This window comes from Stenella coeruleoalba, assembly GCF_951394435.1.
Source record: "Stenella coeruleoalba genome assembly, chromosome: 8".
In the NCBI taxonomy this organism is placed as follows: Eukaryota; Metazoa; Chordata; class Mammalia; order Artiodactyla; family Delphinidae; genus Stenella; species Stenella coeruleoalba.
In genome coordinates this window covers 1,379,463-1,394,024 of record NC_137154.1, presented here as the reverse complement: position 1 = coordinate 1,394,024, position 14,562 = coordinate 1,379,463, and the positions used below count along the sequence as shown (strand labels likewise).

The following is a 14,562-nucleotide window of genomic DNA, read 5'->3' as shown; positions in this document are numbered from 1 at the left end:
CGGCGAATTCTGCCCACGACACGTTGTGCTCTGGCCGCCGCCCCCGACTCACCGAGAAGGACGGCCTAGGGCGCCGAGCCCTCGTCCACGAGCACTTTCTCGTACTTCCCGTGTCCAGTGGCCACAAACTTGTACCTCTTGGCAGACGGGGTGCTCTGTCGGGGAAGGAGGTGGAGAGCGAAGGTGAGAGGCGCAGGGGGAGGTGGCGCTGCCTCTTGGAAGCCTCCCCAGGTGCGCTGAGGGCAGCTCCCCTTCCCCTCGCCCGCTGGACCCGCCCTCCCGCATCAGTCACATTCCGACTCTACCTTGAGCTTCGGCGAAGCCTTGGGGCCTCCTTTCTGCTCCCAGAGGTTCCTCTTGCTCAGGTCTCCAGCGACAATATCCTGCGGGCAGAAGGCAGCCACGTCACAGGGGCAGAGCCCTGACTTGGGGGCTTGGAGCCCTGGTCACTTCTCCTGCCTGGCCTCGCAGGGCCAAGGCCCCGGGGCCCGCACGCCTGCCTCCTTGGGTGACAGCCCAGGGGAAGAGGCCGCGAAGGGAAGGTGACATGGTCCATCTTCACCTGGCCCAGCAGCCTTCCCACCCAGCCCTCCACAGGAGCCAGCCTGGCGGAGACCCCGTCCCCCATGCACCACAGTGCCCTCTGCCCACACTTCAGCCTGGACAGTCTCACGCTAGCCTTCCAGAGGGAGCCCAGCTGTGCCCCAGGACGGGAGCCTACCTTACAGGTGGGGGACTTGGCGGAGGACTGAGCCTGCACCTCTCCCGTCTCCCAGCGACTCTTGGTGCTCGCCACGGCCATGCTGGGCAGCTCGATGGACGGCTGGCGGGCTAGCTTTGGGGTCCGGCCAGAGGTCTGCAGAGGAGACAGAGCCCAGGACCACTTTACTGGACAGCCACATGGGACACATCAGAGAGGCCTGTGTGAGCCGCTCCGGCACACAGATGACGTCCTCTGTGTGGCTGCATTCCCCCAGGACTGCTTATCCAACGCAGGGCTGGAAGAAGGCGCTCTGGAAAAAAAGTACCCCTCGGTGTACTCGTGAAACACCGCCCTTGCTCTGCAGAGCACAGGTGATGGGTGAGATACGAGACAAATGTGGGGCTGTCCTCGAGCTGCCCCTGGCACAGGGTCGGAGGAGCAGGGGTTGAACGGAAGGGTGTTGGTTGGATGGAATGATGGCTGGATGGAGGGGAGCTAATTGGATGAAAGTGGATGGAGGGGTGTTGGTTGGAGGGAGTGGTGTTGGTTGTGTAGAGGAACATTGGTCAAACAAAAAATAGTGGTTGGATGAGAGGACATTGACTGAATGGAAAAACATTGCTAGGATGGAGGGGTGTTGGTTGGATGGAGTAGTGTTGACTGGATGGAGGGGTGTAGATTGGATGGAAGAGTGTTAGTTGAATAAAAGGGTGTTAGTTGTTGGATGTGGGGGCGTGTAGGATCAATGGAGGGACCCTGGTTGGATGGAGTGGGTTGGTTGGATAAAGGGGTGTTGGCTGGATGGAAGAGTGCAGGTGAAAGGACAGGAGTTGGTTGGATGGAGAGACACTGGTTGGCTGGAGAAATGGGTGCATGAATGGAGGAGGCCCTGCAGAAGCGGAGGGGCCTGTGCGCACCTCGATGGCCTGCGTGTACTGCTCCAGCCTCTCTTCAATCGTGGAGATGGGCAGGGCTGGCTGGGCCTTCTTCATGCTGTTACTGGAGGAGAGGAGAAGGGTCATGGCCCAGGCCCCCTCACTCAGCTTCTATGCCCACCCTGAGCTCCTACCAGAGCTTTCTCGGGCCCCCAGATCTCCACCTACTGGGTCCCCTCTTCAACCCTCCCTTGGAGATCCCCGAGTCCTGCCTGGGAAGCAACCAGACGTACCTCTTCTGAATGGAGCGGTGCAGGGACTCAGTTCTGTCGCTGAGCTGTGGAGGGCGGGAGGAGACTGAGCCTCCGAAGCCAGAGCAAGGCCCCCAGCCCACCCCTCCCAGCTGCTCCCACCCGCCAGTCCCATTGCCCAGTTTATGCGTTTCACAAGGCTCTGCTGAGAGCCAGCCTGGCAGAGAAGGAGGCCGTGCTCCTGTCCTGGAGCTGCCCTGTGGCTGCCTCTCTGGGACTGTCATTGGTCATGAGTCCGGGACAGAGGACTAGGCTTTGGGGCTTAACCTACTTTGGTGCTGGGGCTCAGGGGAGGCGAGCCCGGGTCCGTCCCCTCCAAGACCAAGGGGCTGGGCGTCCTGCGCTGCTGGCATCTCTGGTGCTGGGAACAGAACGTCTGTGGTTACGGGGTCTGAATGATCGCCCCCTTTGCACCCCTCCTGCCCCACCCAGGACTGGTTGAAGGAAACACCTTCCCCTCCCTGGGCCTCAGGTCCTTTCCCGCCCTGCCATTCTCTGGTTCTGGAGTTCTCGGCAGCAGGAGCTGGCGTTCCATCAGGCAGGGTTACCAACCCCACCGCCCTCTGAGACTGCGGGGGTGCTGGCTCCCTCCGGGCCCATCCCACGAAGCCCGCAGAGCATGCAGGTAGCAGAGACAGATGCAGCCCGGGGGCCGGGGTGTGCCCAGACCCTTTGGGAAGCCACCGGCACCTGCTCATCCTCTGCCTCCTCGGTCTCTGCCAGCCCTGGGCTTCCCTGGACGGCTCCCTCGGGGCCGTTGGGCTCTGTGTCCTCTGTTCCCGGCCCCTCCTGGGGCTCTGAGTCGGGGCTCAGACGCAGCTCCTCCAGACAGACCCCGGCTGGGGTCAGCTCGTCGCCACCCTGGCTCCCAAAGGCATGCTGGCGGGGCCTGTGGCGGGGAGGGGGAGGCAATCCAACAGGTCGAAGGTCACTTGATCACTTCGAGTCCCTTCCCGTTTCCAAGCCTCAGTTTCCCCAACTGTAAGATGGGCAGTCAGACCAGTTAAGCGCCCAGGAATCTCAAGACCCCGGCCTCTTTGGGGAGGTGAGCCCAAGGCCTCAGAGCCTGCCCTCTGTCGCCAGGGCCATGCGACCAGTGCCCACTGAGGCTAGGCCCGGGCTCCAGGCCCTCAGGACCAGCCCTGGCCTGTGTCTCGCCTGTTGGTGTCCCTGCTGGCTGGCCTCCTGGCGCCGGGGCCGCCTGGGCCCCCTGCTCCCGGCCTGCTCCGGGTTGGGGCGAGCGGGCCTGGGCGGCAGGTGGGAGCTAGGTGGGGTCTGAGGTTTGTCTGGGGGCTGGTCAACTGAGGGACAAGGCAAGGGCTGGGGTCACAGAGAGGGCCGCAGCCGCGAGGAGCAGGGCAGACCAGGCTGGCCGTGCGGGGCGGGGGAGGCCAGCCGCTGGCAGCCTGCGCGACTCTGCATTGGAGCGGGACTGACCCTGGAGAAGAAGATGGGAAATTCTCGCATTTTCCATGATTTCAGGCCCCTCGGTGTTCGTGCCAGCCAAGACGCAGACCACCGCCCAAGGTGGGCCGGGGTCCGAGCCAGCGGCAGGCTCACAGAGGGCCCGTTCAGCTGGGCTACAGGAGGCCAGGCAGGTGCGGGGGGCAGGGAGGCCTGGCGAGAGCAGGAGGGTCCACAGAAGAGCTAGAGTGCCCCCTGCTGTTGGGCGGCCAGTTGGGGACAAAGGGAACAGGACCGGCAGGGCTGCAGCCACCCCAGCGCCAGTGGACGGGCCACCCTGCTGCCCCCGCCCCCCGCCCCCAGCTCAGAAACGCAGAGTGTGCTCTGACCCCCAGAGACAAATGGGGGAAACTGAGGCCTGGAGGGCGGCCGTGGGCAGAGGGCCACGCCAGGAGCAGGGCCCCGGCCAGGCAGCTGGCTCTGAGCGCGGATGGGAAGGGGTGGTGGAGTGACGGGAGGGGTCTTAGCGAGAGCTCGGGGCTGCTTCAGGGGCCTTGGAGGGGACGGGAGGTGGCCAAGAGGGGCTCCGGCGACCCTCGAGGCCACAGGGCCCCGAGCCTGGAGCTCCCGAGCGGAGCTGGGCCCCTGACCCCGGCCTGTGGGGTGCTGAGAGCGGCTCAGACCCCCGGGGTGGGGGCGGGTGAGGCCCCAGAGCAGACCCCAGCCCAGGGCCCCTCCCCCTGCCTGCCCTGGTTCAGAGCGCCTGCACATCTGGAAAGCTTGTCCCCCCAGGCCGACTGGCGGCCGCACATCTGGAAATACCTGCTCCCCTCCGTGGGAATGGAGCTCGCTGCCCCGGGGGAGGAAGGGGCGGCGGCGGGGGCGCAGGGCCTCCCTGACGTCAGTGGGCTGCAGATGTGCTGATGGAGTAACCGCCCCGGCGGCCGCAGCTGGTCTGGACGGGCCGGGGCCCTGGGGAGCCCAGCAACGAGATTCCTCCCGTCCCACCCGCGGCACCAGCACCCCCGCCGCCGCCCTCCTGTCTCGTTCTCTTCCTCCTTCCCCCCCTACGGCCACGGGGGCATTTTGGGGGGCCACTGGGGTGGCGGGAGCGGAGGGAGTCGCTCGGACACACGTTGGGGGCTTGGACAGAGCACCCCTCCTCCACGCTCTGACCCCCACTTGCCTGTCCTCCTCCTGCCCCCCCTCCGGACTCTCGCCCTGAGGGGGGGCCCCACCGTCCACGGTCTCCCCAGCCCCGCGGTGCTGCCGCCGCTCCTCCGGCTTCTGGGACCAGTCGCCGAAACCCTCGTCCTCGTCCAGTTCAGGGCCCTCCGAGGGCTTCGGGCTGAGGCTGGAAGAGCAGGCATGTTCTCAGGGCTGGGCCAGATGCGGGGCAGGGGGCCGACCCCCCGCCCCCACCCCGTCCACAGCGCCTCCCTCTCTCACACCCTGGGCTCCAAGTGCGGGAGACCCCATCTGCCGCAGGGGCAGCACCCCACGGCCGGGCCTCGCCCTATTAAGCCAGGGCTCCCCAAGAGCAGGGCCGCGTCTCCCCGCTCAGCCTGGGGCTCCCCGAATGCTGGGCTGTGTCTCCCCCGCTACCTACGGCCCCCGCGGGTGGGTGCCGAGTTTCCCTCTGCTGTCCCGCCTGAGCCCTGCACCCTGTCCCCCACGGCGGGCCTGTGCTCCGGTGGTCCCTGCCTGCCCCCAGTCCCTGCCTGCTAGGCTGGGGACCTGGCCCGAGGGGCCTTGACCGCTACAGCACCCCACTCCACCCAGAGCTGCTGACTCGGAGAAAATGGAACAAAACAGGGCCTGGGGGAGGGGGAGCGTTATTGGAAAAACAGCCCAGCCCAGCTACAGAGGCCTCCCGGGCCCCGCGAGGGAACAAGCCGGCCCTCGGCCCGCCAAGTTGGATGTGGCCTCAGTGAGTCACAGACGGCAAGGACTAGGGCAAGGGGCTCGGGGGCCAGGGCCCCACAGCTGCGCTCGGAGTCGGTCCAAGCAAGGGGGACCACGCAGGGTGACCAGGGCCGGAGTCGGGACCCCGGGAGGCTGGCCGGTAGGGGGCGGCTCCACACGTCTCCGGCCAGGTGTCCGGCAGACTCCGCTGGCACCTGGGGCTGTGACGACCGACACCCTAAGGGCACCCCCACCCCCGGCCCGGGTTCCAGGGCTGGGCCCCTCCCTCCTTGTCTCAGCTGCTCTGGGGCCTCCAGCCCAGGGCCTGACCCCGCGGCAGCCCTCTGCCCAGGGGCGCAGGACAAGTGAGCTGGCAGTGTCGGCTTACAGCTTCTCCTGCTCTAGCTGCTCCAGGGACTGGCCTCCTTCGCCCTCATCCTGGGCCCGAAGCTGCCAGGCCCTCTCCTGCTCGCGCTGCCCCCGGGCGGCACCCTCCTCTCCTTCCACGCTCCACTGAGTGGCGAGCCTGAGGGACACGGAGAAAGAGTCAACACCGGGGCCCGTACCCCACTTCCCCCGTCCGAGCAGGCCCCAGCAAGGCCTCTCTAGGCCTCAGTTTCCCCATCTTTAGAACAGAGATCTTGAAGGGTGGTCGGGAAGGGGTGCTCGGGTTGGGGGAGGTCCCAGGGTGCTGTTGGTCTCTGGGCGCCCACGTGCCTCCCGGTGATGTGGGGGCCCCTGGGTCAGACAGGCCTGGGGAAACCCCAAGGATGGGACCAGACCCTCCATCCCCTTCCAGCAGGCTGGATCCCTGGACCTCATGGGAGCCAGGACACTGGCTAGTGTAGCTTTGGCCCCAGGCAGGGCCCGGAGGCTACAGGAAGAGCCGGCGGAGGTGCGGAGAGCTGGCTGTGGCCGCTGGACAGCTGGGGTCACTCGTTTGTTCTACCTGAGTCAAGCGGCTGTAGCCTCGGCCACTTGGGCGCTGGTGGCCTGGGCTGAGGTCAGGCCCAGGCGGCCCAGCTAGGCAGCCATGCCCCTAACGCGACCATCCCAGCAGGGGCGATCCTTCCTGCCCCACAGGAGCACCGTGCTGTGGGAGACGGCGGCCCTGCTGGAGGACCCGAAAAGGGCTCTCAGCTCACCCAACACCGCCCCCGCCCCCGGCCCCCGTGCAGCGTCTCTCCGGGCTGTGCTGTCAATGGGGAAACAGGCCCACGCAGAGGCAGGCGCAGGGGACCTCACTCCCACACTTCCTGGGGTTCCTCCCTCGGGTCCACACAAGGTCGGCCTGAGACCGGGGGTCCGGGGCCAGACGACCCTAGCCCCGGCCCAGCAGATCTCAGGCTGTTGGCACCTGGTGGGCACCGCAGGCCTCGGCCAGCTGGCACGGCCTGCCACCCCAGCTCCCCCAGAGCCCCGGGAGCGGGGTCCTGGGTCTCCGTTCCACAGCGCTCACTGCCCCGAGCTGGGGTCTCAGCCCCTTCCTGCCGTGTCCCCCGCCTGACCCCGCAGCCCGCTCCTTCAGGGCCCCCGTCCCCTGGCCAGGGTGGGCCGGCTCTGTGGTCTCGGCAGCCGTGCCAGCACATGATCTAATCTCTCCTAGGTCTCCTCGGAGCCTCCCAGACAAAAGCCAGGCCCCTCCATAGCCCCAGCTCGAGGCCCACTCCCCCCGCGGCAGCCACACGGGACCCCAGCCACGCAAACCGAACCGCCTGCTCAGCCCTCGGCACCCCCAGTCCGCCCCCCGCCCCGTGCCGCTCCTCAGAAGCGACTTTGACTCCCACCCCCTCCCCACCCGGGCCCCAGGGAGCCACTTAATCCCCCACACCTGGCTCCCATCAGCGTCCTGCTCCAGGCCCTCGGCTGGGGGCTGGGGGCCACGTCCTGTCTGGGGAGGAAGAGGCTGGGGTGATCTCGGGGATGTTGGGGACCTAGGGTCCAGGGCTCCTCCCCACATGAGCACCAACAGCCCCTCCAGACGGAGGGCAGAAGCCTAGCAGGGCAGTGGGGGGACAGAAGGTGCCCACAGCCTCTCCTGGGGGCGCCCGGGGGGATTCCTCCAAGGGGTGAGACCAGCACTGCACCCCTTTCACTGCCATGTCCAAGCTGCACACGCCGATGGCTGTGCTGGGCATTTGGGATTTTTTTAGCCAACATGTGGGGGTGTGTACACGGGCCCCAGTGGGATGTGTGGTGGGCCAGGTGGGGCCTCTCTCAGGACGATAGCTCCTGCCCCCCAGGCCCCTCCCCCAAGCCCCGGGGACCCTTCCCTGGCACAGCTGAGTGCAGAGGCCACACGGCCTGGTCAGCCCACCGGTAGGGCGATGTGTCCCGGCCAGCAAAGCCCCACGCAGGCCTGCACTCAACCGCGCAATGCACAGTGGGCCTGGCACACACACCAACACACACACACACCAACACACACACACACGCACACGTGGCAGGAATGCACACGTGTACGTACGCACTTTCTCCTGAGCCCCACTCAGGCCCACGTGGGCGCACACACCCACACTCCACGCACGGGTCCCAATGCCCCCCACCAGGCACACTTGTGCACACACGTGTGCACACGGACGTCCATGTGCTGACAGAGTCGGGCAGGGGAGCAAGGTGAGGGCAAGGTGGCAGCCCAGGCCCCGGGCCGTCCAGGGGGCCCCAGCACTGTTTAGTGTTTTCCTGCCGTCGTCCTGACAACGCGCCTGGCCAGAGGCCAAGGCATGTTTTCTGAGAACATTGCTCCTGAGGAGCTGGCCCCTCCGAGGGCCACCCCTGCTCCCCGCCGTCTGCATGTGACCCCCGAGCCCTCGGGGCAGGGAGCTCAGGGGGGCCGGAGCAGGGTAGCAGGGTAGGGGTCTCACCACAGCCCCACACTGGGAGAGGCTGCGCTGGCCCCCAGCCCCTGACCCAGCGGCCCAAGGACGGAGCCGGCTCAGCCCCTTTCCTCTGGGCCTCCTCCCTTCCCGCCCGCCTGCCCCAGGATGTGAGTAATGCGGCCCCTCCTGGCCCCTCCCATGACCTCACCCCCTCACTGTTCCACAGCTGGGTTTCGTTCTGGGAACTGAGAGGGGGGCGGCTCTCCTGGGGTGGGGTGGGGGCCTCTGGCCTGGGAAAGGCGCCCCCGGCCGGCGGCCCAGACCCCTTGGCACGCTCGGCGGAGCTGTCAGGATGCTGGCGTCGGCTGGCCGGCCCGCCCGTGGCCCTGGCTCAGCCCGTGCGCAGCTGCGAGGGATTTGGTGTTCCTGCACAAATGCAATTATCTCTTTCCTGCGTCTGCTCTGGCTCCGGGCGCGCCCAGGGTTCAGCCCCAGGGGCTGCTGAATGGGCTCTGCAGCCCCCCCCGTCACGCTCCAGCGTGGCGCCTCGCCCCACCAGGTACACGAGTGCGCACAGACCCCAACGGGCCGGCTATGGCCCCCCGTCCTCAGTTGGGCTCCCCAAGCTCAGGGGCTAGCCCTGCTGAACGCGTCTACCGCCTACTGGGCCCCTCCTCTCCTTCCTCCGCAGCCCCCCAGTCTCCACCAAGGCTTCGATGGTGCCAGTCCTGGGCCCGGTCTGGCCCTCCCCGCGGTCCCAACCTCCTTCCTCCCCTGCCCTGTGGCGGTTCCAGAGGGGGCATCAGGCCTCGGTCCCGTCTCGACTCTGCCCCCTGCAGGCAGCTCACGGCCACCCCACCTGCTTCTCGACGCTGAAAGCTTTTCAGCCTTCTGGAAAGAGCTTCGGGGCTCAGCTGGGGGGCCGGAGCCCAAGGGAGGACCGGCCTGCGGGCCAGGCCAGAAGTGGGGAACTTCCCCTTGAGACCTGCAGGGCACCCTCCTGGCCATTGTCCCCTGGATACCACGGGCAGGAGCTGGCTGGGAGGCCTGGGGAGCTGGGCTGGTCACCCAGCCGGAGCAGGGGGCCCCTGTCTCCTTGTGACCATCAAGGTGTCCAGTCCCCTCCCGTGCCCCCGCCCTGGGGTCTTGTACGCCAAGGTGGACATCTGCAGAGCAACCGGCGCCTCAAGTGACCACAGAGCCCACGCGTGAAGGGACGGGGTGTGGGGGGACCCGAGCCCCAGAGAGGCCACCCAGCCTGGCTGCCGGGGCTGGGGGACAGCACGCACCCCCCACCACCTCAGCTTAGAGCAGCCCCCGAGCGCAGAGACTGGGCCCCGCCGGGAGCTCAGGAGAGGGCAGTGGTGCCTGGGCAGCACCCGCACCCCACAACTCAAGGGGTGCCCCTCAATGGTGGGCAGCGTGGGTCCCGCCCAGGCAGCCCGGGGGAGGGTCCACGGCGGGCACCGGGATGCTGGCTGTCACTCATCTGTGCAGTGAGGCAGCTGTGAGGGGTGAGCCAGGCACAGAGATGGCCCCGAGCGAGCAGGTGGGCAGCGGGCGGGGTGGCAGAGGGTGTGGGCACGGGAGCCGCGGCTGCTGGGAACCTGGCCACCGCCCCCCTGCCCTCCCGACTGCCCTGGCACTGGTCCAGCCCCCCTCCCGGCCCACCCCCCTTCAGCAGTGCCTTCCTGGGCGTGTCTGTACCCCACTGGGTGTCTTATGCCAGGGAGACACCCCACAGGGCAAGCCCCACCCCACTGTCCAGGGAAGCTCAGGAATCGAACTTGAACTTGAGTCTGAAAGATGAGCCTCAGAGGCTGAGGGCAAGAGCAGAGGCAGGGCCAGCGGGCGGGAGAGCTCCCAGTGGTGCCCCGCCTCCCCCGTGGGGTGTCCCCGGGCGAGCCCATGCCAGCACAGGTGCCGTCAGATCAGCATTTGGGAGGGAGGCCCAGCTGGGACGTGGAGAAGGGGGAGATGCCGGCTGGGGGCGGGGGGCAGTTAGGGGGGGAAGCTGCAGCCTGGGTGCTGCAGGGGCAAAGGGACAGGAGGGGAGAGGTGGGCACCTGGGAGGGGTCCGCCTTGTGGGGGGGCGGTCACTGAGTTGAGCTTGGACGTGCGGGGTGCGTGGAGACCTCGGGGAGATAGTCAGTAGGAAGGAACGGCAGGTGGGGAGGGGCCCAGCTCACCTGGGGATGAATAACCTCTAAGGGAGCCATGGGGACCCCGAGAGGGAAAGGCTGGGGGGCACCAAGCCCCTAGGGGCTCTAGGCCAGAGGTTCCCTCTGGTTTCCCTTGCTCCGGCCCCTCCCTGCCCTGCAGGGCACCCCCAGGGCCTGCTGTCCAGGGGGGCGGTCACAGGGTCAGCCTCCACTGGGGGCCTCGGGGTCCCCCTCTGCTGGGGGTGTGGGAGTGCCAGCTCTTCCAGAGTCCTGTGGGGCAGGACTCAGGGGCAGAGAAGGACCCGGGAAGATGGGGTGCAGAGGCTAAGCTGTGGGTCTGGGGGAGACCAAAGTTTCCAAGCAGGGGAGAGGGTGATTGGAGGGGACCTGAGGTGGGGAGCCCGTTGCCATCCTCGGGGTGACCCGATGAGGCCCGCAGGGACGGGGCGTGGAGGGGCAGGAGGGATGGCTGTCAGTCACCCCGGCAGGAGGGAGGGCCCAGGCTGCCCGGGGAGGGGCCGCTGCTGGGCCTGGGAAGCAGTCCAGGCGCTCCAGGGAGGAGAGGGCGGGCGAGCCAGGCTGTGGCTCTGTACTGTCTCCCTGACCCTCCTCTGCAGGGGGAGACCTCAGGCCCAGCCTCAAGCTCCCCAGCCGTTAAAAGGGGTGCTGACCCACTGGGCAGGGAGTAAAACTGAGACCACCCCCCGAGGCGGGCCCAGCTCCCGCTTCCCCACGGCTGGCACTGCCGGCAGACCTGTGTCCCCAAGAAGGAGGCTGCAGTCCCAGCAGGGGAGGCCCGGCCCGCACCCCGCCCCATGTTCCTCTTGGCCACGTGAGCAGGTCACGTGCAGGAAGCCTCCCTGGATGAGGGGACATCTACCTGCAAAGCTGGCTTTCCCCACAACCGCAGAGAGGATGGCACCCCGAAGGGCGTGGGCCAGGGCGGCTGTGTCTCCAGGGCACCGGGCGGAGCTCGGGGGAGGTGGCACCGCCACGGCCTCTGGGAGCCGGAAGCTAGCAGGAGAGAGGCCAACCCTGCAGGGGCTCACGCGCCCCGAGGCTACAGCACCCTAGGGCGGCCCAGAGATGAAGGGCAGAGCGTCCTGCCCCCCCAGGACCGCAGCTGCTCCCCAGCCCCGAGGGAGGGGAGGGCTCTGGGACCTGGGCCGGTGGCCCTGGGGCAGCGGCCAGAGCAGCCTGTGGGTGGGGCCTGTTCATCAGCAGTGCGTCAGCCCAGACCCCACCCCGCCGCCGGCACTGCCTCCCGCCCCTAGGGGGCACCGCCCCGTCTCACAGCAGACGGGCCGAATCTGCGCATCACAGTGTGGCCTCCGTGCCCAACACCCCTTCGTCTTCTCCCAGTGGGGCAATTCTTGGGGGGCGTCTCATTCGGGGGAACCCCAACTGCCCTGCCCAGAGCCCCCAAAGGCGACGACCCCCTCCTGCACGACTTTCCAGCCAGCCCCGGGGCAAACTGGGGAGGCTGCCTCTGCCTCGGCCCTCCAGCCACCAGGGACCCTCGGGCCAAGCCCCCGTCCCCGTCTCCTCTGGGCCTTCACCCCACTGGCCCCTGGGGGCCACGTCTGCCGGCTCCAGACCCCGCTCAGCTGGGGCAGTTCCACCGCCCGGTTCTCGGCCGGCTGGCACCCCACCTTAGAGCTGACAAGAAAGCGGGAGATGATGCTGCAGGGCCTGAGGTCTCCCCTGGTAAGGGGAGACGGGGGACCACAGCCCCCCACCGTCACCGCCCCAGCCTCCCTCCCTGGGCCGGGCTACCCCGGACGACACCCCGACACCCGACACCTGCTCCACAGCCTCCCAGCCAGCGCAGACAGCTCCCCTCAGCCTGCCTGGGATGACCTGTGTTCTCGCGTTCCTCCATCCCCAGGGCCTCTGTCTCCCCATGCCCTTCCCTCTCCCCACCCCCGTTCCCTCCCCCTCCCTTTCTTTGCCAGCACTTTGCTTTGCCAGGTGCTAGGGACCCAGAGATGGGTGCCATTTCCTCTGCCCTTACAGATCTTAGAGGCCGCCAGGAAAACCAGTGCTGACCCCACACTGTGGCTCAAGGGCCCCAGAAGAGGACCCCTATAGCAAGTTTTATTTGGGGGGCAGTCACTGGCAAGAGGCCCTCTCAGGTGAGGGGGCCCCTGTGCCTGCACCCAGCCTGGAGGGACAAGGGGCCACAGTGGGAGGAGGCCCTGGGAGAGAGGAAGGTGGCCGCTAGAAGACACGACGAGGGGCATCGCGGCCAAGGGAGGCGGGCATGGACGGGGCACAGCACACAGAGCCGGGACCCCCACCACAGCCCCGCCTCTCTCTTCCCATCCTCCCCCGGGGTCCAGAGGTGAAGCCCACCCTCTACCGTGTGACCCACAGTCCCGGTACCTCCCAGACCGGTGTGCCCGTCTCCTGCCTCCCCACCTGCAGGACAGGGTGGTGTGGGAGGGGCCTCTGTTCCCATGGACACCGGCTCTACATCCTGCCGCAGACCTGCCCGGTCCCAGACCTGTGCCAGCCCCGTTCCCCGGTGCGGCCCACTCGCTGCACGCCCCATGCAAGACCCCACCCTGCCCTCTGGCTGGGCCCCCATCCCTGCTTCAGTCGCTGCTGCCCACCGTGCAGTGCCGGACGCCTGGGTTCTTGCTGCCTCCTCCCCAGACCTGGGACGCAGCGGCCGCCTCGGGACCCACGCGGCCCCCGGGGGACCAGGCTCTGATGCTGGTGGGGGCGACAGCAGGGCAGGCCTGCCCGTCACACCACTGACCCCAAAGTCTTCCAGGCTGGTCGGGTGGACCCCCCAGCACCCCACCCCACCCCCGCAAACAGCCAGATGGGAAAGGTGCCCAGCCGGAGTTCACTGCCACCCAGGCGCCCACGCACTGGCAAACGGCCCTGCCTAAGGAGTCTGTGACCCTCCTCGTGGGGCTTTACCCCCTCTCACAGCTCAGCCCTACAGAGCCCCACGCCTTGGGCCCCGAAGACCCCGCCGAGCCTGGAAAGTGGGCACGCGGCCCCTGAGCCCCTCTACCTCAGGCTTCCCCCGGGTCGTCAAGGCTCGGTCCCCAGCGTGGGGTCCACAGCAGAGCTGAACGTCCCGCTGCCCAGCCTGTCGCCTCCCTCTGGCTGGATGGCCTACCTCTTGTGATGGGCTCCATGGTCGGCCTCCTGGCATTGGCTCTTCTACACCTCTGCCCCCATTTGCTCAGAGCAGCCTGCCCATCTGGGCTGGGGGTGGCTGGCGTGCCTGCGGCCGGCGCTGGCCCTGCGCTCGCCGCTCCCCCCTCTGCCCTGTGCCCCACGCACACGGGTCTTTCCTTTCCCCTCCGAGTCACTGACCACAGCGCCGCGGGGGCCTGGGCCAAATGCCGCGGCAGCCCAGGAGACCTCCCTAGGCACCCCCGCCCCATCCTCACACCAGTGAGTCGCCCTGCCCACCCCTACGCCTACACACTGCATCACCCGGGCCGACCTCCGGGGGATGGGACCCGGGGGCTGACCGCACAGCACCAGCTCCAGCCGCATCCCCGGGCCCGGCCCAGTCTCCTCCTGGCGCCGGACGGCCCTCCAGGAGAGCCGGACGCTGCCGAGCCCAGCTGGGACTGCCTGGCACAGCCCTCAGAGCGCTCACGGGGCCAGGCCCTGGCACGCTCCAGGACACGCGACCGGTGGCTGGCACTGGCTGGAGCCTCTGCCACCCCCTCCCCCTCCTCCTGTGCGGAGCCCCGGGTCCACCTCCCACTCCCCAAGGCCCCACACGTGGCTCTCCCCGCGGTCGGCACCAAAGGGGTTCTCTTCCTCCGCCGAGTCCCGGGGTCTGCACGTCGTCCAAACCTGTCTGCCCACCTGGGCAGGAGGTGCAGCCTGGCATCTGACCACCTGTCCGTCTGCTCCTGGCTCCGCCCTCCCCGAGATCCCTGGGTCCCCACGTGCACGGAGCAGCGGGACCCTCTCCCTGATGCCTCCACACCATTTGTGCCACCGGAGCCCCCAACACGCAGCCCCCAGCCCTTCCTTCAAGGTGCTCCTTCATCCCTGACCCCTTGGGAGCGATCATTCTGGGGGTGCAGGGGCTTTGCCATTGGACCGGCCCTAATTCACTCTGTCATGCCACCCTGGCTGTGTGTCTTGTGATTCTGCAGACCCTGTTGCCTGTCCCCCAGGGCGGGGCCAACACCCCGGCCTCCCCGCCCGCACAGGTAGGGGTGTGGGCTCAGCCTCAGCGGCTCTGTGGGGCGCCACGCTTCTGGATGTCCCACCAGACCCCGGTCCTCTGTCCCCAAAGTCTTGGCCAAGAGCTAGGGGCTCGGCCGGAACGACCCCATTAAAGGGACAAAGTGACCCTCCACGGGCAAGGAAACTGAGGCTCAGAGATGCAGCGTCTCA

At 68.0% G+C, this 14,562-nt stretch overlaps 1 protein-coding gene across 4 annotated transcripts in view; it reads right to left on the bottom strand.

Moving 5' to 3' along the window:
• LSP1 (lymphocyte specific protein 1) overlaps window positions 1–14,562 on the bottom strand; it is a 36,156-nt gene that overhangs the window by 4,646 nt on the left and 16,948 nt on the right. For 3 of the 4 annotated variants that reach the window (XM_079929230.1, XM_079929231.1, XM_079929229.1), the window contains exons 2-10: window positions 5,587–5,724; window positions 4,480–4,647; window positions 2,580–2,778; window positions 2,161–2,250; window positions 1,872–1,915; window positions 1,621–1,702; window positions 722–856; window positions 306–383; window positions 53–155 (exon numbers count right to left, since the gene is read on the bottom strand). In XM_079929230.1, the coding sequence (XP_079785356.1) occupies window positions 66–155; window positions 306–383; window positions 722–856; window positions 1,621–1,702; window positions 1,872–1,915; window positions 2,161–2,250; window positions 2,580–2,778; window positions 4,480–4,647; window positions 5,587–5,724 (1,024 nt within the window). In that variant the 3' untranslated portion in view covers window positions 53–65. Of the gene's footprint in view, window positions 1–52; window positions 156–305; window positions 384–721; window positions 857–1,620; window positions 1,703–1,871; window positions 1,916–2,160; window positions 2,251–2,579; window positions 2,779–4,479; window positions 4,648–5,586; window positions 5,725–13,648; window positions 13,721–14,562 lie in introns of those variants that run through there. The other variant, XM_079929232.1, reaches the window with a different exon arrangement.